At 41.5% G+C, this 25,324-nt stretch overlaps 1 protein-coding gene across 1 annotated transcript; it reads right to left on the reverse strand.

Annotated features, from left to right (window-relative positions):
• Positions 1-10,188: 10,188 nt before the first annotated feature.
• On the reverse strand, positions 10,189-18,760 carry SPANXN3 (SPANX family, member N3). Its single transcript, NM_001042628.1, has 2 exons — positions 18,686-18,760; positions 10,189-10,536 (listed from the first exon to the last, which is right to left on the reverse strand). The coding sequence occupies exons 1-2, from the start codon at positions 18,758-18,760 to the stop codon at positions 10,189-10,191; spliced, it is 423 nt and encodes a 140-aa protein (NP_001036093.1).
• Between the last annotated feature and the right edge of the window lie 6,564 nt (positions 18,761-25,324).

Genomic DNA, 25,324 nt, shown 5'->3' on the forward strand with positions numbered 1-25,324 from the left:
CCAATTTACTGTATTAGTTCATTCTCACACTGCTATAAAGAAACACCTGAAACTGGGTAATTTGTAAAGAAAGGATGTCTAATTGACTCACAATTCCACATGGCTGGGGAGTCTTAAGGAAACTTAACAATTATGGCAGAAGGTGAAGAGGAAGCAATGACATTCTTCACATGGTTGCAGGAGAGAGAAGAATGAGGAAAGAGGGAAGAGTCCCTTATAAAACTATCAGATCTTGTGAGAACTCACTCGCTATCACCAGAACAACATGGGGAAATGTCCCCCATGATCCAATTAACTCCCATGAGGTCCCTCTCCCAACCTGTGGGTATTACAATTTGGATTGCAATTCAAGATGAGATGTGGGTGGGAACACAGAACGAAACCATGTTAATATGCAATCATGGTATCTTTGAATTTATGTAACAGAAAATGTGCATTTACCCTGAGCTTTCTGAGGAAAAGTCAAGAGATAATATTTATAGTGAGTGGATATGAATTCAACCTCTTTACTCAAGACTGCCTGGGTTTGAATCTCTATTTCCCTGCTTGCTATGTGGCCTCCATTCCTCATTCCCTAAGGATGCTGATAGCCAAACTACTAGAATCATAAGCTGCTTGTGAGGGTTAAATTACCTCATGCATATGAAGTGCTTGATATTTAGTGAATGCTAAATAAATGTTAGAGATAATTATTTGAAAATGTTAAATATTATTAGTATTATTAATAGTGTTATTCACATTTAGTAAAGCATTTCAATGCAAAGGAATATTCTTCCTTTATTGTGCATTATTTTATTTAATTTTTTTTGAGACGGGGTCTCACTCTGTTACCCAGTTGGAGTGCAGTGGCACAATCTTGGCTCATTGCAACCTCCGCCCTTCGGGCTCAATTTTCCTGCCTCAGCCTCCCAAGTAGCTGAGACAACAGGCACACACCACCATGCCTGGCTATTTTTTTTTTTTTTTTTTTTTTGATTTTTGGTAGAGATTGGGTTTCACCATGTTGCCCAGGCTGCTCTTGAACTCCTGGCCTCACCAATATGACCACCCCAGTCCCCCAAAGTGTTGGAATTACAGGTGTGAGCCACTGCACCCACCCAAATGTGCACTGATTTAAAGTTTACTAAAGTAAAATTATCTTTGGATATCTTTTAAAAATTAAGCTGTTGCTCAAGGAACTTAAAATAGAGCTACAATTTGACCCAGTAATCCCCTTACTGGATGTATACTCAAAGGAAAATACATCATTATATCAAAAGACACATGCACATGTGTGCTCACCACCAAACTATTCACAATAGCAAATGCATGGAGTCAATCTAGGTGCCCATCAATAGCTGGATTGGATAAATAAAATGTGGTACATATACACCATGGAATTCTATGTAGCCATAAAAAACAATGGAATATGTCCTTTGCAACAACATGGATGGAGTTGGAGGCCATAATCTTAAGTGAATTAATGTAGAAACAGAAAAACAAATACCAGATGTTCTCGTTTATTAACAGTAGCTAAATATTGAGCACAAATGGACATAAATGTAGAAGCAATAGACACTGTAAGCTGCAAGATGGGGGAGGGAGGGAAGAGAGCATGTGTGAAAAAACTACCTATTGGGTACTAGAATCACTTCCTGAGTGCAATATATTCATGAAACAAACCTGCATGTGTACCCCCGTATCTAAAATAAAACTCACGAAAAAAATTAAGGTTGTGTAAGATGAAAATAATAATGTAATTCAGATAATTATATCTACTGTCAATGCATAGAAGTTTTTATTTTTAGTAGATATCAGCCTCAACTTTTTTTAGAGTAGATATCAGCCTCAACATTCTATTAAAATTTCAGCTAGGGAGGTTCATTCCATATCTTGGATACTTTGGATATATTTGCACTTAGATTAATGTGATACATAGACCCAAACATTTAGTGATTAAATCTGAATTCATGGAATTAGATAATTGGACATCACCTTTAAAGGGTGTTTCTTTAACAAGCTCAAGATTATATTTTTAGTCATAACCACAGCTGGGGCTAGAACATTTTATGAGTCACTATCAGTCTTTTTTTTCATGACCATGCTACACTTTACTTTCCACGCTTGTGCCATCATTCAGCAAATATTTACTAATTGCCTATTGTGTGTCAGGCTCCGTGCTATTTCCAGATGATACCACAGCAAACAAGATCAAGTCTGAACTTCCAGGAAATTAGCAGTCAAGCTACCACACATCCTTGCCACTGTTCAAGCTTTTAAATAATATAACTCTTATTTTCCAAGTGATATCAAGCTTCAAAAACACAACAACTTTCTGCTTTACGCCAGGGAAATATAGTAGCAAGTATTCAACATTTTGATATAAAGAGTGACAGGCATGGTGAGATATTTGCACCCACAGGAAGAGCTGTAGGGGGCAAGGCCCTCTGAGGACTCACTAAAAATCACTGACAAAAGGCAGATTGATAGCAGAAGAGGTATACGGATTTATTTAATGGTTGTACATGTGAGCCTGCAGAATGAAGACCCAAAGATACAGGGAAAATTGTGCATTTTATGCCTAGTTTTAAGGAAGAAGTATGGACAGAGGTGAAGAAATAGGGTTGGACAAAAAGGCTATAAACTGATACTAATGAACTGAATGGGGAAACACAGAAAGGCCTGTATGTCTAGATTATTCTTGGCTTCTTTGAGCAGTATTCTTCCTTCTGGGTGTGGTGCAGGGACCCCTCTGAAATGGGGGTCTTCTGACCTACAGTCAAATAAAGTAGATCAGACAATTTCTTTATGGTCAGTTTTTACACAGAAAGGTGGAGTGAAAATTAGAGTAATATTTTTAGGTTTTATTGCTGCCTTTGGGGAAAATATGTTTTGGTTTCTATGACACACCTTAGGGAAGAAGGATCCTAGTTTCTATAGCTAGCCTTGGGGGAGAATGAGACTGAGAGACAGGAGGGTGGGAGAAGAGTAGAGAAAGACTTTTGCTCCTGAGTTCTTCATTTTGGGGTATTGTTTTCTGAGCTCCAAAAGAGCAAAATTACAGTTGATCATTTTGTAAACAGCATTTCCAGGACAAACACATCCACATCAACTGCCTAAGGGAGTTTATGCCACTTTCCCCTAAGTTCCCTACTGTGGTCCTACTAATCATAGGTATGACACTCAAAAAGTGTAAGTCTGACCTGACTCCACATGTTGCCATATCAGAGAGTTGAAGAAAGACAGTGTGATCACTCCTGAGACTTTTGCTTCTCTGAGTTCAGTGTTCTTAATATATCGTCCATTTGTTTCACCAGATCCGTTCTCCACTCTTCTTCACTCTGCTTTGTGCTGCTAAAAATCTGACTCATATAAACCATGGACTGTATTAGTAAGTGTCACGCACGTCCATGTGAAGAGACCACCAAACAGGCTTTGTGTGAGCAATAAAGTTTTTTAATCACCTGGGTGCAGGTGGGCTGAGTCAGAAAAGAGAGTCAGCGAAGGGAGATAGGGGTGGGGCTGTTCTACAGGATTTGGGTAGGTAATGGAAAGTTACAGTCAAAGGGGGTCGTTCTCTGGCAGGCAGGGGCGGGGTCACAAGGTGCTCAGTGGGGGAGTTCTGAATCAGAAAAAGGAATTTCACAAGGTAATGTCATCAGTTAAGGCAGGAACGGGCCATTTTCACTTCTTTTGTGATTCTTCACTTGCTTCAGGCCATCTGGATGTATACCTGCAGGTCACAGGGGATATGATGGCTTAGCTTGGGCTCAGAGGCCTGAGATTCCTGTCTTCTTATATTAATAAGAAAAATAACATAAAATAGTGTTGAAGTGTTGGGGCAGCGAAAATTTTTGGGGGGTGGTATGGAGAGATAATGGGCGATGTTTCTCAGGGCTGCTTCGAGCGGGATTAGGGGCGGTATGGGAACCTAGAGTGAGAGAGATTAAACTGAAGGAAGATTTTGTGGTAAGGGGCGATATTGTGGGGTTATTAGAAGGAGCATTTGTTGTATAGAATGATTGGTGATGGCCTGGATACGTTTTGGATGAGTTGAGAAACTAAATGGAAGACACAAGGTCCGAATAAGAGGAGAAAAACAGGTATTAAAGGACTAAGAATTGGGAGGACCCAGGACATCCAATTAGAAAGTGTCCAAGGGGGTTCAGCATAATTACTTGCTTGGTTGGCGAGTTTTTGGGCTCTATCCTTGAGTTTTTTTATGTTGTTATATACCAGGCCAGATTAATTTAAGTAAAAACAACACTCTTCATTTAAAAATATACAGAGTTCTCTTTTTTTTAGCAGTGAGTAAGTCGAGGCCTCAGCGATTGTGGAGGAAAGAGAAATGCAAAGCCAGCAATTGTTTGTTAAAGAAGGATTAGAAACGGCTAGGTGAGAGTGAGTGACATTGATAGTGTGATGGAGATAGCTGGGGAAAGGTAGAGGGTGGTATAAGAACGGGAACGAGAATAAGAGTGAGTATAAAAGTAAAGAAAAGGACTTTATCAGGATGAAAATATTGGAGGGTGCCCTGCCAGCAAAGACTATTTATTTACTTTAAGAGGGAGTTAAGAGTGGCGGTTTGGGGATAGCACCAGGAGATATCAGCTGTGATGGCTTGGAGAAACAGTGTAAACTGGCAGTGTAAACAAGAGCAGGGCATTTATGAGTAGTTGAGCATGGTGAATAGGAGTATGACTAGACAGAAGATAGCAGGGATGACAAGTTTTTGGGGTGCAGTCCAAGTTGGGCTGGTGTCTGGAATGAGACTGGGGCCTAATAAAAAGGAGCATTCATACAGGAGCTTAAATGGGCTGTACCCTGTAGCATTCCGAGGATAGGCCTGAATTCTGAGAAGGGCGAGTGGTAAAAGTACTGTCCAGTCCTTTTTAAGTTGGAGGCTGAGCTTACTGAGGTGTGTCTTTAAAAGACCATTAGTCTGTTTTACTTTTCCTGAAGATTGAGGACGGTAAGGGGTATGAAGGTTCCACTGAATACCAAGAGCCTAAGAAACTGCTTGGGTGATTTGACTAGTAAAGGCCGGTCTGTTATTGGACTGTATAGAGGTGGGAAGGCCAAACTGAGGAATTACGTCTGACGGAGGGGAAGAAATGACTGCAGTGGCCTTCTCAGACCCTGTGGGAAAGGCCTTTACCCATCCAGTGAAAGTGTCTACCTAGACCAAGAGGTATTTTAGTTTCCTGACTTGAGGCATGTGAGTAAAATTAATTTGCCAGTCCTGGGCAGGGCCAAATCCCCGAGCTTGATGTGTAGGGAAGGGAGGGGGCCTGAACAATCCCTGAGGGGTAGTAGAATAGCAGATGGAACACTGAGAAGTGATTTTCTTGAGGACAGATTTCCATGATGGAAAGGAAATGAGAGGTTCTAAGAGACGGGCTAGCGGCTTGTAACCTACATGGAAGAGGTTATGAAATGACGACAGAATAGAATGGGCCTGTGAGGCTGGAAGGAGCTGTTTTCCTTGGTCCAAGAACCATTTGCCTTGTGAGGGAAGAGATTGATAGGTGGAAGTTTCAGTGGGGGAGTAGGTGGGAGTGACCGATGAGGAGAAAAACTGGCCGTGAGGGACAGAAGTTGGAATGCTAGCTGCTTTTTTAGTTACCTTATCAGCATAAGCATTGCCCTGAGTCCCACTGAAACAGACTGTTTCCCATCAGAACGATACCTGATACAGTTATTTTTGTCATTTGCCCCACAACACCATTTCGAGTCTCAACATCACTCAGATTTCTTCCTTCCTCAAGTGAGTATTTAATTTATCTGTCTTCCTCTTAAAGGTCCACAACTGGAACTACTTCTTCAAGTGTAGTCTGATCCACACAGGACAGAAAGAGAAAGTCACCTCTTGCTTTAGTTACATGTCCATGGAATTTACTCAAAGATACTAGTAGCTTCTGAACAGCATTTTCACATTCTTGGGTCACAATCTATTCACTGTCAATTGAAAACCTCTAAGTAGATTTTTTGATACTACTGTGAAACCAAATGTCTCTCGTTCTATTCACAAGATGTTAGTTTTGGGATTCCAAGATCACAGCATGCCAATGTTATCTAGTAAATTTTTCTTGTCTGATTAAAATCATAGTTCAAGTGGTCCACAGTCTAGCCTGTTTAAACTCTTACTGCATTTAAATCTTGTTATTAGAAAAATCTTCTAATCTTTGTGTCATTTTCAGACTTAATACATATATTGTCAACATCTTTGTTCTAACCCGTTGTCATGAATCTGTCAAAGAGAGGGCTGAGAATATATGGATGACAAATAAGTACATAAAAAGATATTTAACATCATCAGCCATCAGGAAAAAGCCAATTAAGACTACAATTAGATGTCAGTACACACCTTTCAGAAAGGCTAAGCTTTTTAAAAGTGACAAAACCAAATGCTAATGTAGATGCAAAGAAACTGGATCATGCATGCATTGCTGGTGGGAATGTAAATGATACAGCCACATTAGAAAGTTGGTATTTTCTTACACAACCAAATAGGGCAACTACCATACTACCCATAATCTGGGTAATTATTACAGAGAAATGAAATCTTACATTCATACAAAATCCTGCATGTGAATGCTTATAACAGCTTTATTTGTAATAGCCAAAAACTAGAAACAGCCCAGATGTCCTTCACCTGGCAGAAAGATTAAGCAAACTGGTACATTTATACAATGTAATATCACACTCAGGAATATAAAAGAATAAACTATTGATATATGCAACAACATGAATGAACCCTCAAATACTTATGATGAGTGAAAAAAACAATAATTGATATAGTTTGGATGTTTGTCCCCTCCAAATTTTATTTTGAAATGTAATTCCCAGTGTTGGAGGTGGGGTCTGGTGGTAGGTGATTAGATTATGGGGGTGAATCTCTTATCAGTGGCTTAGCACCATCCCCCTTGTAATGAATGAGTTCTTGCTCTGAGTTCACATGTGATCTGGTTTTGAAAAGTGTGTGGCACCTCCTCCCTCTCTTTCTTGGTTTTGCTGTCACCATGTGATGTGTCTGCTTTCCCTTCACCTGCCATAACTGTAAGCTTCCTGAGACCATAACCAGAAGCAGATGCTGGCACCAATTCCCGTACAGCCTACAGAATTGTGAGCCAATTAAACCTCTTTTCTTTATGCATTACTCAACTTCAGGTATTTCTTTATAGCAAGGCAAGCACAGACTAACACACCAATTCCAAAAGGTTACATACTGAAAGATTCACGTAACACTCTGAAAACGACAAAATTATATAGGTGGGGAATAGTTGTGGCTAGGGGTTATGAACTTGAGAGGAAGGTTGGCAGTGGCTATTAAAGGACAACATGAGAGATCTTTTGTGTTGATGAAACTCTTCTGTATTCTAATTATGGTCGTTGTCCCTTGAATCTAGGCATATGATAAAACTGAGTATAACTAAACACACACTGATGAGCACATGTAAAACTGGTGAAATCTGGATAGATTGAGTGTATTAATGTCAGTTTTCTGGTTGTGATGTTGCACTATGCATTTGCAAGGTCTTATCATGTGAGGAAACTGAGTAAAAGATACACTGGTATCTCTTCATATTACTTCTTACAATGGCATGCTAACAGATATATTAAAAGGCATTCAACATCATTAATCATAAGAGAAATGCCTATTAAAACCACTATATCACTTCATGCTTGTTAAGATGGCTATTTTCAAAAAGACAATTAATAACAAATGTTGATGAGGGTGTGGAGAAAAAAAGAACCCCAGTACACTGTTGGTGGAAACGTAGATTGGTATAACCATAATGTAAAACAATATGGAGGTATCTAAAAGAATTAACAAGTAACTACCACATGGCCCAGCAATCCTTCTTCTGGGTAGATACCCAAATGAGATGAAATCACAGCCTCATATATATGCACTCTCATGTTCATTGTAGCATTATTCCCAATAGCCAAGATATGGAAACAGCTTAAAATGCCCATCAATGGATAAATGGATTTTAAAATTTGGTGTGTGTGTGTGTGTGTGTGTGTGTGTGTGTGTGTGTGTGTGTAGTTATACATAGTTATACAGAACTAAATATTATTCAGCCTTACAGTAAAGAGGTCTTGGCATTTGCCACAACATGGATGAACCTGGAGGACATCACAATAAGTTAATTAATCCAGACAGAAAGAAAAAGATTCGATGATCTCATATGTGGACTATATAAATAAGGGGCTCAAGTAGACAGAGGTAGAGAATGAAACATTGGAGGTGGGAGAAGAAATGGGGAGAACTAGGTCAAAGGACACAAAATAGCAGATATGAAGGATATAAAAGTATAGAGATCTAATGTACAGGGGGACTAAACCTGATGAAATTGTGTCATGAATTTTTGTTAAATAAGTAGATTTTAGCTGCTATTGTCACACACTTAAAAACTAAGAAGAGAGATATGCTAATCTGCTTCACCATAGTAACCATTTTACTTTATGTATCCTGTAATATCATGTTGTAAACCTCAAATAGACACAATAAGTTTTTTTTAAAAATAAAAATAAAAAATGCATCACACTTCTATATACTAACATTGAACATGTGGAAATCAAAATTAAACACATGATACCATTTACAGTCACTCGAAAGAAAATGTAATACTAGGTATAAATTAAACAAAACATGGACCAGAAGGTGGTTACAAATATTAAATATCAAAATATCTTTCTAAAATTTACAAAATACAAAAATGTACCTGATAAATCCATTTACAAGGGAAGAACAGATTTTATATACATAGATGCATCTTAAAAACAGGCCTGAGTGAAACATTAAATATTGACAATGCATACATAAATTGAAAACAAATGTCCACAAGCAATAAGAAATGTTTATTAACACTCATACAGAGAAAAGGATACACATCAAATGCATTACAATATTTGCCAATGTAGACAAGAGAAATAAAACTGGGTCGTGGAAATAAAGGAGAGTGAATGAGTAAATAAACAGGAGAGGGTCTTGGAAATTAACACAAAGAATGTAACTCAGCCCTCTAAACTTGATGCCAAAACCACCCTATTGTATTCCCTTCAATAAAAACAGTATTTTTTTTCAAGGGAAGAATTCTTAATCATTGACATTCTATAGAAATGCAGGTGTATGGAAGTGGCAATAAAAATACCAACTTTTGTTTGTATCATTGGATTCAAATTCTCTGTAGACTATGCTTTCATTGATTGCCTGCGGTAGACAATGGCCACTCCCAGTGCCCCACACTTGGTAGGCTACTGCTCCACCTAGAGTTTCTTAACAAGGAAATGCCCTAGTATTGGGACCATGGCCTCCAAGCACCATTATTTTAGTGTGTGTGACATGATGTCTTACTTTATGTAGGGTGAGGTTTTTGATCCGTTTGAGGGGCTTCAGTTGCTCACAGCATTGGATGAGTCATAACCCATGCCACTATGATGTATGTGGCCTGGAGGTGGTGATTTTGATGTCTTCATTTTGGAAAGAGTGTCACTGTCACCTAAATACAATCCAGATCGTTTTATTTTGTTTTATTTTATTTAATTTTTGTTATTTTGGAAACAGAGCCTTGCTCTATCCCCCAGGCTGGAGTGCAGTGGCGTGATCTCGGCTCACTGCAACTTCCACCTCCTGGGTTCAAGCGATTCTCCTGCCTTGGCCTTCAAGTAGCTGGGATAACAGGTGCCTGACACCATGCCTGGCTAATTTTTATATATTTTTTAGTAGAGACAGGGGTTCACCATGTTGGCCCATGCTGGTCTCAAACTCCTGACCTCAGGTGACTGCCAGTCTCAGCCTCCCAAAGTGCTGGGATTAGAGGCATGAGCCACCGTGCCCAGCGAATACAGATCTTTTTGTACACCCTTCTACACAATCACATGCTCCAAGAAACACCAAGTCCTTTTCTTCCTCTCCTGTAAGACAAAATTTTAAGAAGAAAATTTGTCTGAGGAATCAGTCCTCCCCCAGTCCTTATTTGCAATGTCTGGCTAACTGTCAACCTGTGGGTCTGTCTCCCAACCTACAGGACCTCATATCCCTCCCTTCTCAAATGCCTACCTCTTCCCTTCCCTTCCCCACCCCACACCATCAGACAACAGGCAGAGATAAACACAGTCATCAGCTCCTTAAACTTGATTTTATTGTAATCATCGCCATCAGTGGTGATGATTTGTCCAATTTGGTTTCTCCATGTGTGACTAATCCTCCCCACTGTCCTGTGAAGATCCTTCAGATAAGCCTAGGTCTTCGTTCTCCTGTGAGGATCCTTCAGATGAGTCTAGATCTTTGTCCTCCTTTGAAGGTCCTTCAGATGGGCCTAGGTCTTCATCCTCATTTGAAGATCCTTCAGATAAGCCTAGGCCTTCGTCCTCCTCCTTTTGGACTGGATTGATGGAGTTCTCTTGGGACTGGTCATTCTCCAGTTGATTTGAATTTATTTTCTTACCCTTCCTGCGGTAATACACAAATATTATTGGATATTCTGATGTTTTTGTCTTTTTCAAACTCTGTTCGGGGGCTAAGACTCTGTTTGGTACCTCTTGCATCTGGTAAGAAAATAGGGAGAGGCCAGAAAGACATTATTTTGGGTGAATAGGATAGAGACTAGATAGCAAGGGGGGCTTTATGAGAAGGAATGCAGTTTGAGGAAGGGGTGTGTGCCAGAGAAGAACAAGGTGAAATCATAGGGTAGGGATCTATGCAGAAGAAGAAGAGAGGCATGGGTAGAGTCACCTGTTAGTCCAAACTGCACGATTTTGTAAGTTTTTGCTATGTTGCAGACCTTGGTCAAAGTGAACCATTCCATGGGGGTTCAGGCCATGAGCAACATCCTGCCTAACCACCTGACCACAAGGTGGACAAAGGCTCAACTAAAGAAACATCCGTATCATAAGTCCTGTTCCCCTTATTCTCTCATCTTCTCCAGCCCTGGGCTAACCTCCAGATATTGATTAAACTCTCCATCTTATTTTTCCTTCATTCCCCTTTCCAGGCAGCTGCAAAGGAACACCACAATGATATTCCACTGGAAAAAGGGCCAAACCACCTGATCATAAGAACATCTTATCAATATCCTCCTGGGCAGCAAGCCATACTGCCCAGCTCCCTCCCACCCATACCTCTAAGTACCCCAGGCTATAAGCGGCAGTGGGCTCTGGCATTAAGCTGGTCCCCCACTTCCACAGGTGTCTGCAATATTCCTGTGTTGTTGTTTGAGATGCACCCTCTCTGTCTGTCTTTCTTTCACCCTCATCTTCCCTTCAAAACCTAACATTTTGGTGCCAAAACCCAGAACAGTGATTGGGTTCTAATGGGTAAGTTTTCTCTTGCAACCTGGAAAGCAGAAAGCAGCAAGCAGCACAAACTAGACCGGGGCCTACTTCCAGATCCTGAGTGGACTCTCTGTTCCCAGTCCTGTTTCCCCTATTCTCTCATCTTCTCCAGCCCTGGACTAACCTCCAGATATTGATCAAACTCTCCATCTTATTTTTCCTTCCTTCCCCTTCCCAAGCAGCTGCAACCAGGATCACCCCCATTGCTGGACATCACATCCAACACTGGGCTTCAATTCGTGGGTGAGTCTACCTATTCTTCCTTTCTGGATTCCTTTCTATTTCTGCTTGTCCTCCAAAAAAATTCCAGTGCTGGGTGAGAGGTCTCCCCAGTCACCAGGTGACTGCAGCCTCCCTTCTCAGGGGACAGCCTCAGAACACTTGCCACTCTGGCCGCTCCGTCCTCTGGGGAGCATGAATAACTACGGGGCTGCCCCAACTCTCCAGGTCCCTTCTCCCAGGTGGAATCCAGTGCTCACTTTCCTCTGGGGTATTCACTTCCCTCTGGAGAACTCACTCCCCTCTGGGGTATTCACTCCCTTCTGGGGTACTCACTTTCCCCAGAGTATTCACTCCCATCCAGAGTATTCACTCCCCTCTTCTAAAAAACAAAACATTCAACTTTCAAATTCAACATAATCTAAAAAATCTTTCTCCAACACAATGGTAAATGATCTGAAGTGCTTTGCTTATCTCCGCTCATGCCTCACTCGCTCTCCTGCCAATCTTGTTCACCTTTTCAAATCTTCCTCCTCAAGGAGAAACCCCCCAAAATGCCTCCTCCTCCAGACAAGCCTTCCTCCTCTGAATTTCAACCTGGACAACAAACCCCTTCGTCTGCCTCCTGCCCTCTCCCATTCCCTCCACCTTCTCCTTCGGATCCAGCTCCTCCACCCCCTTACTGTCACCCTCCATCCCCCTTCCTTCTCCACCTCAAACCAGGTCTCACGCCCAACCCTCTTTTGCCAAAAATCAGACACATGCCCAAAGGCCTTCCAAAGTCTTTCCCTTGCAGGAGGTTGCGAGGACTGAAGGCATAATCTGAATTCAAGTTCCCTAGCTGACTTCTCCCATATTGAAAAGAGACTTTGCTCCTTTTCAATGGATCCTACCTCCTTCCGCAAGGAATGTCTGTACTTCCCTAAATCTTATGACTTTACCTGGCATGACATATATGTCATCCTCTCCTCTACCCTCACCCTGAAGGACAGGGAACACATATTTACGGGTGCCCAGGCCCATGAGAACACCCTCCACCAACAAGATGCTGCTCATAACCCAATAGGGACACTAGCTGTCCCCAGAACTGACCTCAATCGGAATTATCAGGCAACTTCCGTAGACAGACAGAAACAAGCCCATATGATATCATGCCTTCTAGCTGGCATAAATAAAGTCGCCCCTGCTGTTTTCCTCTCCCGCCTTTTCAAAGGTCACAACTAAATATGCCACCTTAAGCCCTAATACCAATAAGGGCAAAATCTACCTCCATTTACACTTTATCTCCCAGTCAGCCCCAGACATTTGAAAAAAAACTTAAAAAACTGGAGGATGGCCCTCAAACCTTCCAAAGAGACTTAACCAAAGTGGCCTTCAAGATCTATAAGATTAGAGAGGAAGAACTAAAAAATCCAAACCTAAAGAAGGACCAGGCTAAATACCAAATGCTGGTAGCTGCCACTCAACAGGGTTCCCAAGGCATACAGAATTCCTCAACTTGGCAACAGTCAACTCCAGGAGCCTGTTATAAGTGCATCCAACAGGGACACTGGGCAAAAGCCTGGCCTAATCCCATGACACTCTGGAAGCCTTGCCCCATCTGTGATATCAAGCAACACTGGAAGTCAGACTGTGCTCACTGAAACTCTTCATCCTGCTTCACCACCTGTACCTGAAGACAGGTGGGGCCTGGAGTACACCACCCCTACTGCCATCACCACCTCGGAACCCAGGGTAATTCTGTCAGTCTCTAGTAAGTCCATGTCTTTCCTATTGGATACTCAATACGACAACTAGTTACTCGGTTTTACCAGAATATTCTAGACCCTTTTTATGTTCTTCGATCTCTATTGTGAGAATCAATAAAATCCCCTCTAGGCACAGACTCGTCCTTTATTATGCAACCTATTCAACAGCCCCCTTCACCCACTGTTTCCTGGTTATCCCTCAGCCCCCTACCCCTATCTTGGGGTGGGACATATTAAGTAAATCCCAGGCCTCCATGCAATGCGGCTCCTACGATTCTACCCCTTTTATATTACTCTGCCACCCAAATGCTTCCCTCTCCCCCCACTCATCCTCACTATTTACCCTGTTACCTTCTGTTAATTCTAAACTTTGGAATGTTTCTAAACCCACAATAGCCACACATCACATCCCAGTTAAAATAACCTTTCAAAACTCCTCCATTTTCTTTTTTCAGTCTCAATATCCCCTTAATCCAGCCGTGCTTAGGGGCCCCAAACCTATTATTTGTAAACTTTAACAAGCTCATATTCTCAAGCCTGTTAACTCTCCCCACAACACCCCTATTCTGGCTTTCCAAAAGACAGACGGGACTTACCCCTTTGTCCAGGATCTCCAAGTTGTTGACCAGGCAGTGGTACCAATACATCTAGTGGTCCTCAACCAATATGCTCTACTCTCCCATATTCCTAAATCTACTACACACTCCTCTGTATTGGAACTGAAAGATGCCTATTTCACCATTCCCTTAAACCGTCTTACAGAAGTCTTTTTGCTTTAACTTGGTCAAGTCCTAATACTCACATGTGCACCCAACTAGCGTGGACTGTACTCTTACAGGGGTTCCAGGATAGCCCCCACCTATTCAGACTTGCCCTCATCAAGGACCCAGGTGAACTTTCCCTTGCTGCTAGCACCCTCCTGCAATATGTCAAACTCCTTCTCTGTAGCCCCTTCCTTAACCTGTCCATCCAACACACCACTTAGGTTTTAAACTTCCTCCATAATAAAGGAAATCTCAGGTAGCCCAAACCAAAGTTTGGGCCTAGCCCACAATATTTCAGGTAGCCCAAACCAAAGTTACTTACCTTGGGTTTGTCCTAACCCCTAATTCTCAAGCCATCCCAACCCAATGAAAGGAGCTAATTTGGGACATGCCCCTTCCTCACACAAAAAAGTACCTTCTCTCCTTCTCGGGCCTTGTGGGTTACTTCTGGCTGTCAGTTCCCAATTTTGACTTGCTGGCCAAGCCACTATACAGGGCCTCACATGGGCCCATCCTAAAACCCCTAAACCCAGCTTGCCCCATCAACTCCCATTTAAAAACTTAAAAATGCCCTTTTAATGGCCCTGGCACCGGGACTGCCCAACCTCACCAAGCCCGTTACTTTGTATATACATTCTGACCAGGGCCTTGCCCTTGGACTACTCTGCCAAACATACGGCGATGCCACACAAGCCACTGCGCGCCTCTCAAAACAACTGGACTCTGTTTTGTGTGACCATGGCTGGTCACTCTGACTAAAAATCTTGGGTGTGGCCACATCGCTGGCCTTAGAGGCACGGAAACTCCCTCTTTACCAACACACTACTATTGCATCTTCCCATTACCTACAGGACCTCATAAACCATCAATCCCTTCTATCCCTCCTACCATCCTGCTTATAACAGGTACACGCCTTATTCCTAGGTAACCCTCTAATCACCTTCCAGAGATATAAAACTCTCAACCCAGCCACCCTCCTCCCTGTAAACACTTCCGATTCTAGGCTCTCTCACTCCTGTCTGGACCTCTTAGACTCCCTCTCCTCCTCCTTCCAACACATTTCACATGCCCCTTTGCAGGGAACACATACACGGTTAGTTAATGGAAGCTCTTTTAGGGAGCCATGTCCAGCAGCTGGCTATTCCATCATTGCTGAAAATAAACTCCTAGAATCCAATGCTCTACCACCCCATGCTACCTCTCAACAGGCAAAGCTAGTTGCCCTAACCAGGGCCCTCACCCTAGCAAAGGGAAAGAGGGTCAACATTTACACCCATTCCAAATATGCATGCCATATCCTACAGTCTCAAGCCTTCATCTGGCAGGAACAGGATTTCCTAACTACAAAAGGAACCCCCATAAGAAATGGCAAACTTATACATAAGCTGCTGGGGGTCGATAAACTACCACTAAAGGCCACCATTATCCATTGCAAGGGGTGCCGAAAGTCTAAAGATGCCATAACCGAGAGAAACCTTTCAACAAATTTGGCAGCCTGGCAGGCAGCCCTTAAAACCCCATCGTTATTGCTCATTATTTCCTGTATATACCCAGAAGGAATGAACCCCACTTGCCCGGGCTGGTGCCATTCAGGAAAAAATTGTTTGATCTCAGTGATAAAAGTGCCTTGTCCAAGTTTAAAAAACCTTCTGTACTTTCATATGTGCACAACCATTTCCATGCTGCTTACTGCCCCTACTCTAGCTTTTAGAAAATTATATACATTCTTCTGCCATGGCTGCCAATCTGAAATATATTCCTAAGGCATGTTCCCTTTGCACTCAAACTTCCCCTCAGGAAGCTATCAAACCACCTCCTTTCCAACACACAAGGTCTGAGGACACTTACCAGGGCAGGACTAGCAAATCAACATCACTCACATGTCCCCCAGAAAGTGATTCCTATACCTTCTGACAATAGTAGATACATTCTCTGGATGGATAAAAGCTTTTCCCACCACCACCGAAAAGGCACACACCATCGCTTCTATTCTCTCCACTCATATTATCCACCGGTTTAAACTCCCCTCTTGCATCCAGTCAGACAACGGGCCAATTTGTTTCACAGTTTAACCAACAGCTGGTAAAGGCTGTAAACATTAAATTGGCTTTGCATATTCCTTACCACCCTGAATCTTCAGGGAAACTTTTTTAGAAAACAGCAACTGACCAATCTTCCCTAAAGGTTAAAATGGCCTGGACTTTTCTTCTCCCATTGTTCCTCATGCATTTATGAGTCATTTCCCAAAAGCTCCTCAGTTTAAGCCCATTTAAACTCATGTACAAATGCCCTTTTATCCTCCAGAATCTCCCTGTATTTTCCCCCCATTCTATATGGAATACTTGGCCGGCGTTACACCTCACCCAACATCTAATAAGACAGTACACAAATGCTTACTTGACCCAGCCTGAAAGTCCATCCTCAAAACACTCCTCCCTGTCCCTACAACCAGGGGACTGGGTCTGAATCACAGACTCCTCCTCCTCCCCTCTCCAACCTAAGCGGAAATGTTCCCACCAGGTTATCCTAACTACTCCGACTGGGGCAAAGCTAACATCCTTTCCACACTGAATACACCATTCCAAACTAAAAAGAGCACCAGACCCACATCTAGAAATTTCTTCACCCCCATATTATTCTCCTTCCCCGACAGGACCAACTTCACTGTACTTAACAAGAATTCCAGAAGTTGCCAATCCAGAACACCTTAGTCCATAACACTCTCTGTCTCCAATTTCCAATCTTTTATCTCCTACTTTATTTCAGATCTTTCCTGGCTACCCTTCCCCATGTCCCTGAATAGTCCATGCCAATTCGTCACACTAATCCAGGAGGTATGACTGCAGGGCACCTTCCAAAATTTCACTCCTACTCAAATCTCCTCTTTCTTCTTTTGTCCTCTTTGTCTGTGGGATACTCTAAGTCCCCACCCCCAACCTCTGACAGTTGAGCCCCCTTCATCAGCCTCACACATTTCCTCTTAAATCAGTCACACTCTCCTCTTCCTTCCAACTGTTAAACTTGTTTGTCCACACAAATCCAGCAATTCACAGCCCTTCCTGTCAACCTGGCCACATGAACTCGGTCCAAAATAAACCTGCATCTCACCTACTTGACCAGTTCATTCCCAAACCTGTTTATAATCTTGATCAGCTAAACTCTTTTTCCCCCAATCCATGAAATCCACCCACACCGTCACACACAGGGCTGTCACCCTCCCTCGCCTCATAGCCTCTTAACTGAATATGTTACAAACCGATTCCATAAAACACCTTTTAGAAACCCCTCCCCTCTTGGCTGGAGCCGCTCTTCATGTATCCAACTCAAGGGCGCTCCCTGGAAAACATGCACAAACAATTCCCTCAAGTGCAACCTATATCCTTCTGCCCTGTCAGGACTACAATGGCTATTAGTTACAAAAACCCATTTATCTCTCTCTCTCCAAAACCAAACAGCCTCCATCTCCTCCACCACCAACATTTCCTATCAGGCCCTTAGAGGGGCTACCCTTGCTGGCAGCTATTCAACTTGGAAAAATATAAAAGTTAAAACAAAGAATTTCTGCAGAATTCAACACCCACCTTCTCATGGCTTGCCACCATAACCTACAACTTTTGTCTGTCCACCCCCAGTGTCTTCTTCTTTTGTGCCACAAACTCTTATCTCTGCCTACTGGCCAAATGGTCAGGAACATGCACCCTTGTGTTTCAGTCTAAACATTAACATTTTGCCTGACAAGCAGACCATCCAGGTTCCTTTAGTAGCTTCTGTCTCATCTTCCTCCACACACACTAAGCAGGCTCTACATCTCATTCTAGTGTTAGCAGAACTAAACATCTCTGCTGCAGTCAGCACTGAGATAGCAGGGGGCCCCTTTCTTAGGACCCTTAATTTTCCTCCTCCTAATACTACAATTGGCCCATGTATATTTACCTTCATATCCCGCTTTATCTCCCGAAGGCTAAACTCCCCTGTCCAGGCGGCCACCCAGCAACACATTGATACCATCCTTCTCCTCTGCCAAGTCCGGTACCAGTGCCTCCAGGAAAACAACTCTGAAGTCTAACACCCACTGCTTCAAAACCCAAACCCTGATTACAGCTCCCCTATTCGGCAGGAAGCAGCCAGGTAATCAACAATGCCCCTCTTCCTTTTATACTAAAGTAGAAGGCAAGAATGTGAGTCCAAACCACCATTTAGTAAGCACCCTGCTATTTTGCAGACCTTGGTCAAAGTGAAACATTCCACGGGGGTTCGGGCCATGAGAAAAATCTTGCCTAATCACTTTAACATAAGGCAGACAAAGGTCCAACTACAGAAAGTTTCCTATCATATCTTGCTGGGCAAAGTTCCAGGAAACACCACAATGACATCCCACTGGAAAAAGGACCAAATAGCCTGATCATAAAAACATCTTATCAATATCCTGCCGGGCAGCAAGCCATACTGCCCAGGCCCCTCCCACCCATACCTATAAGCACCCCAGCCTGTAAGCAGCGGTGGGCTCAGGCATTAAGTGGGTCTCCCACGTCCACAGGTGTCTGCAATATTCTTGTGTTGTTGTTTGAGCCGCCCCCGCTCTGTGTGTCTTTCTTTCACCCTCACCTTCCCTTCAAAACCTAACAATCTTACCTCATCATTTTCGCTGTTGGATTTACAGGGGCTCTTCGTCTTCTCCCCATTGGTGCTGGAAGTTGGCTGTTCCATGATTCTGGTTGGTTGTAGAATGTCTATAGTAGGCTCTTGTAGACTGCAGACTTCCACAGCTATGTTGAAGCTTCCCAGTGGGATGTCCCAGAGCTCTTGCGCTCCCTATATATACCCTCCTGATGACAAGGCAAAGCCACACCCTTGAGCTTTGTTTGATCATACAGTCAGTGTCCCAGCCAATGGCAGTCCTAAGGTGGCTTTGACATCACAAAGCACCACTGCTGACCACTCCCTGGGCTTGTGGGGGAGGGGTGACAGGGATGTAGAGGAAACCAAATGCTGTTGTTGTTTCAGCATCCCCTGAAGATGCATCCCAAACTGATCTGCCACCACTCCTCATTTCTCCATGTTTAATGTTCATGGTTCACATGGAAGCGAGAGGATGATTCCTTCAAGCCCTTCCCCACAGTCATTCCTATGAAGTGATTCATTCTTTTGTCTTCCAGCCCTCACCATGACTTAGTATTTTAGATGTCTCACCTCAAATCCCTCCAAGCTAGTGTGGCTACATTTAATTATTAGTTATTAATTACTAGTTACATTTAATAATTAATAATTAATTATCCCATTTCCCTCCTACAGTTCCTTCATATGCACCTTGAAGACCATTTACTTTTAGGCTACTGCCAGGCAAATTTCAACCCATGTTATTTTATTCAATGTCCATGTAGTTCTTTTAAATTTCCTATTTCCAATCTGCAATAATGGCCTTCGGTCTGTCAAAATTTTAGTGAATAAACACTCTTTACCGTGTATCCTAGTCTTGTTTCAAATCAGGGGTGTATGTTCATAGTAAATGTAGTCTCCCAACATGAATTCTGCCAGTATGTGGGTGGGGGAAGGAGTGGATATTCAAGTGCTGGAAGTTGTTCTCAGTGTTTACATGCAGGATGCTACAATCTAAGACCCACATGTGCACCAGTATGGGCACAGTTATACTTTGTACTGGAGATTGTGTCCAGTGCAAAAAAAAAAAAAATGCATTCAGTTTGGAAGGGGAGAAGTAAAAGTGTCTTTTGTCAAAGACTACATGAAAGTATATGTAGAAAAGTCAATCTATAAAAAAGCTTCTACAATAATTGAGGTTAGCAAGATTGCAGAGTAAGAGATCAATACACAAATCAATTGTATGTTTATATATTAGAAGTTTATATATTAGAAGAGGCAGTGTTTCACCTAATGGTAGTCCTAGGGTGGACTGGAAGTTAATTTCAACAAATGAAAGTTGAAACTAAGAACAGTGCAATTTAAAATATCACTAAAAATATTAAAGTCTTAGGGATAAATCTGACCAAAGATGTAAATGACTTGTATACTTAAAACTACAAAAAAATTGCAATGATAAGTTAATGACATCAAAAATCCAGATGTATACTTTGATTTTCGGTTGGAAGATTCAATATTGTAAAGTGGCAGTTATTCCAAATTCATCTGTAAGTTCAACTCAATTCTAATCAAAATTCTAAAAAGGATTTTTAATAGAAATTGACAAGATAATTATAATATTCATATGGAAATGTAAAGTGCCTAGAACAGCCAAAAGAAAAGTGTTGAATCTTAAAAAGCTCTGGATTGCATCACTGTCAATGTTCTAGTTTTGATAGTGTAATGTGGTAGCGTACTGAAGATTTTACCATTGGGAGAGGCTGGTTGAAGGGTACATAAGACCTCCATGTACATATCTTTGAAACTTCTTGTGAACTTATAATTGTTTCAAAATAAAAAGCTAAAAATGTTTGAAAAGAGAATAAGAGAGAGGGCCAAAGATAAAGAAGGCATGGCCCTAGATTCCTCCCATAGGTTGACACTTGTCCATTCTCTATAGGAAGTCACAAAACGCAATAATGGAAAAAAAAAATTTTTAAATAGAACAAAAGTGAAGTAGACCCTGGATTTTTGTTCCAGTGTTCATCAAGCTCACATATCTTTACTTCATACACCATAAAATCAATAAAAGCCTAGCAAAATACTCTGCTGACCCTCCAGAAACAAATAATTTATAGCACTCCCATGACTGCCATCTAAACACTAACAAACCAAGCAAACCTTGTATACATTTTTTTTCCTTAGTGAATTCCAGATGTTGTCTACAGATTAACAACTCCATTTAGTAAATTCTTACAAACTAACATCTAAGTATTTATTTCTTTTGGACTTTTGCCTGCAATTAACAGTGAGAACATCAAACTGTCATGTCATAAAAAACAAAACAAAACAAAACAAGCAAGAACCAACAGCCATGCCACATCAAATAGGGTAGGTCAAAAATTGATTAAAATTGCTGAAAATAACAGCTTTCAATTACCTTATTACCTTTTATGATTGTTTTCTAAATTTGTTTACAAAAAATATTTTGATGGGTATATCACTATCCAGTGAAAATTCATCAAAATGTTAGGAATACATTCAGTGGCATATTTCTATTGAAAGATTACAACTTACTTTATAAAATAACTCCTATTGAAAAACTTAGTGATTATGTTATATTTTCCACTAAAATGAATAATAAAGAATTAAAGGTCATCCATGTACAATGAGTTCATTGTATTGATTTTTTAAAAATTTTCTGATGTGTTCAGTTTTTAAGAATATTCTTCTTTTTCATATCAGGTTGAGGAACTACTCAAGGTGACTCTCCCATGTCATGCTGTAAGTCAGAGATGGACCCAGGGTCAGAACCAGGGACTCCTTTAAACGTTTTCACCTCTTGTTTTTGAGCCTTTGTACAAGTGATATTACAGACTGACATTAGTTTAGTTATAATAATAACCCTCAACTACATTCTTAATGATTTTTGTTACAATTTTTATCTAAGGTAGGTTTAAACACCACACAAAGTACCAGACACAGGATAGGATCTGCTTGGGATTTGCAGCACTCCGTGGCCACAAAGAGCAAGGGGTTAGAAGCCAACCGTATATTTCCCTCTGGAGCACAGACAGTTGAAAAGCAATCATTGAGAAAGAGTTGAGCATGAAAGAGGAATACATCCTACTACAGGCTTTACGTGTGACTGAATGAGTGGCTTTGAAAAATACCAGCACGATTACCTCCACTGCAACCACCACTACCTCTACACTAATATTAATACTACTACTAGCCATAGATTCTATACACCAAGAACATACTATATATCAGGCTCTGCTCTAAGCACATACTATCTAGGTCAAACAGATGATACATCCAAAATAGGATATTTGACAAATATTTGTCTGCAAAGGGACCATTTATAAACAGGTAGATGCAGGGGGAACATCAGAGATTGTGCTAGTAGCAGCTGCCATCACTCCAAACCCAAAGGAATGAGAGCAGGGAGGAAGTGGTTACCAGAATCTGGAAAAATCAATAATCATGAGAAAATTGCTGTCTTCAGAAGTACAGTGACCTCCACCAAGAGACTCATCCAGCTGGAGGTGCCTCACAGGGATGGAGCCAGGAGAATAGGTCCACAGCCCTCACTCTCCTTCCTTTCTCCCTCCCACCTCCAACTCTCCTTGGGGCTTTTCATTAGCCAAACCCAGTGGACACCAGAGAGTCCAGGAGCCCATTGAGAGAATCCTTCCTAAATAGCCTCTCAGGACAGCACAGGTGAAGAATGGTGGTGAGTGGATCTGGAAAGGCAGAGGGAAGATGTTCAGCAGAGATGCAATACTCACAGCAGTCCCAGGAGGTAGATATCATCATGGGGGTCTGATTTACTGGTAAGGAAACTGAGGCTCAGAGAAGCTCAATAACACAGTAATTGTGAAACAGTGTTCAAACCAAGTTCAAGCTGCCCTACATCTCATATTCTTTCTGGTACTCTGGGTAAACTGCATACCTTCTGTAGGCTTCAGATCCCTCAGCTGTAGCATGAGTCAATTGGAACAACCAATGTCATTTTTTAAAAATATGCTATGAGGCCGGGCACAGTGGCTCACAGCTGTAATCCTAGCACTTTGGGAAGCTGAGGCGAGCAGATTGCCTGAGCTTAGGAGTTCGAGACCAGCCTGGGCAATATGGCAAAACCCCATCTCTACTAAAAATTCCAAAAATTAGACAAGCATGGTGGCACATCCCTAGAGTCCCAGCTACTCAGGAAACTGAGGAATGAGAATTGCTTGAACCCAGGAGGTGGGGGTTGCAGTGAGCTGAGATGGGGCCAATGCACTCCAGCCTGGGTGGCAGTGAGACTCTGTCTCAAAAAATAAATAAATAAAATAAGATAATAAATAAAAAATATGCTATGATTCTATAATCCTCACTTTTTTTAAATTTGATTATTATTATACTTTAAGTTTTAGGGTACATGTGCACAACGTGCAGGTTTGTTACATATGTATACATGTGCCATGTTGGTGTGCTGCACCCAGTAACTCGTCATTTCGCATTAGGTATATCTCCTAATGCTATCCCTCCCGTCTCCCCCGACCCCACAACAGCCCCCGGTGTTTGATGTTCCCCTTCCTGTGTCCATGTGTTCTCATTGTTCAATTCCCACCTATGAGTGAGAACATGCGGTGTTTGGTTTTTTGTCCTTGTGATAGTTTGCTGAGAATGATGCTTTCCAGTTTCATCCATGTCCCTACAAAGGACATGAAGTCATAATTTTTTTATGGCTGCATAGTATTCCATGGTGTATATGTGCCACATTTTCTTAATCCAGCCTATCGTTGTTGGACATTTGGGTTGCTTCCAAGTCTTTGCTATTGTGAATAGTGCTGCAATAAACATACGTGTGCATGCGTCTTTATAGCAGCATGCTTTCTAATCCTTTGGGTATATACCCAGTAACGGGATGGCTGGGTCAAATGGTATTTCTAGTTCTAGATCCCTGAGGAATCGCCACACTGACTTCCACAATGGTTGAACTAGTTTACAGTCCCACCAACAGTGTAAAAGTGTTCCTATTTCTCCACATCCTCTCCAGCACCTGTTGTTTCCTGACTTTTTAATGATTGCCATTCTAACTGGTGTGAGACGGTATCTCATTGTGGTTTTGATTTGCATTTCTCTGATGGCCAGTGATGGTGAGCATTTTTTCATGTGTTTTTTGGCTGCATAAATGTCTTCTTTTGAGAAGTGTCTGTTCATGTCCTTCGCCCACTTTTTGATGGGGTTGTTTGTTTTTTTCTTGTAAATTTGTTTGAGTTCTTTGTAGATTCTGGATATTAGCCCTTTGTCAGATGAGTAGGTTGCAAAAATGTTCTCCCATTCTGTAGGTTGCCTGTTCACTCTGATGGTAGTTTCTTTTGCTGTGCAGAAGCTCTTTAGTTTAATTAGATCCCATTTGTCAATTTTGGCTTTTGTTGCCAATGCGTTTGGTGTTTTAGACATGAAGTCCTTGCCCATGCCTATGTCCTGAATGGTATTGCCTAGGTTTTCTTAATGGTTCCTTTAAACTTTAGGTTATATTATGAATCCAGCCAACCAGACTTACAACTCCACAGTGTAAAACTATGTGTGGTGGGGCTATCCTGCCTTGAACTATCATGGTTCTTCCTTCTGATTCTATTACCACTGGGAGAATACTAGCCCCTAAGAATAAAGCTGTTGGTTTAATATGGAGGATTAGCCCAAAACTAGGATGCTTTAGACAGAAGTAAGCTATCAAAGACCATCAAGTCTCTCAACAACTCTTAAGTGAGCACATATTCTGTCTCAAGCACTGGACTAGTCATAGGGATATAAAGACCGTGGTCCTCATCCTGCACTTTTTGAAGAAAATCGTTCTCCATGCCATCCCAAAAGTATATTCCATATATGGCATATTGAAAAGATATACTGAAGTAATGTCCAGCCTGAGAAAAAATAAAACATACTCCTTACAATCAAACATTCTGAGTCATCAGAAATTTTCTACAGTGCTCAACGTTTTAACTTTTTTTCTTTTTAATTTTGTCTTATTTTTAATTCTTGTGAGTACATAGTAGGTGCATGTATTTATGGAGTACATGAGATGTTTTGGTACATGCATACAATAAAGAATAATCACATCATGAAGAATGGGGTATTCATCCCTTCAAGAATTTATTCTTCATGTTACAAACAATCCAATAATGTCCTTTTGGTTATTTTGAAATGTACAATTAAGTTACTATTGGCTGCAGTCACTCTGTTGTGCTATCAAATAGTAGGTCTTACTCATTCTTTCTATTTTTTATAACCATAACTTTTCCCACATTTCCCCCAACCCCTAAATACACATCCCATCCTCTGGTCAGAGGATGTTCAATTGTTTTGATATTTCGAATATGTCGAATAGTTCAATTGTTTTGATATTTAGATCCCCCAAATAAATGCCAACATGTGATGCTTGTCTTTCTGTGCCTGGCTTGTTTCACTAAGCATAATGGTTTCCAGTCCCATCCAAGTGGTTGCAAATGACGGGATCTCATTCTTTTCATGGCTGAATAGTACTCAACTGTGTATATGTACCCCATTTTTTCTTCATTTATCTATTGGTGGACATTTAGGTTGCTTCCAACTCTTAGCTATTGTGAACAATGCTGCAACAAACATGAGAATGCAGGTGTCTTTTCAATATAATGAATTCCTTACTTTTGGGTATATACCCAATAG

The sequence above is a fragment of the Pan troglodytes genome, chromosome X, assembly GCF_028858775.2.
Source record: "Pan troglodytes isolate AG18354 chromosome X, NHGRI_mPanTro3-v2.0_pri, whole genome shotgun sequence".
Lineage (NCBI taxonomy): Eukaryota > Metazoa > Chordata > Mammalia > Primates > Hominidae > Pan > Pan troglodytes.

Coding starts and splice junctions, on each gene's coding strand:
- SPANXN3 (NM_001042628.1), bottom strand. CDS start 18,760: ATGGAACAGCCAACTTCCAGCACCAATGGGGAGAAGACGAAGAGCCCC. Junction 10,537..18,685: donor CCAACAGCGAAAATGATGAG/GTAAGATTGTTA, acceptor TTTTCTTACCAG/ATGCAAGAGGTACCAAACAG.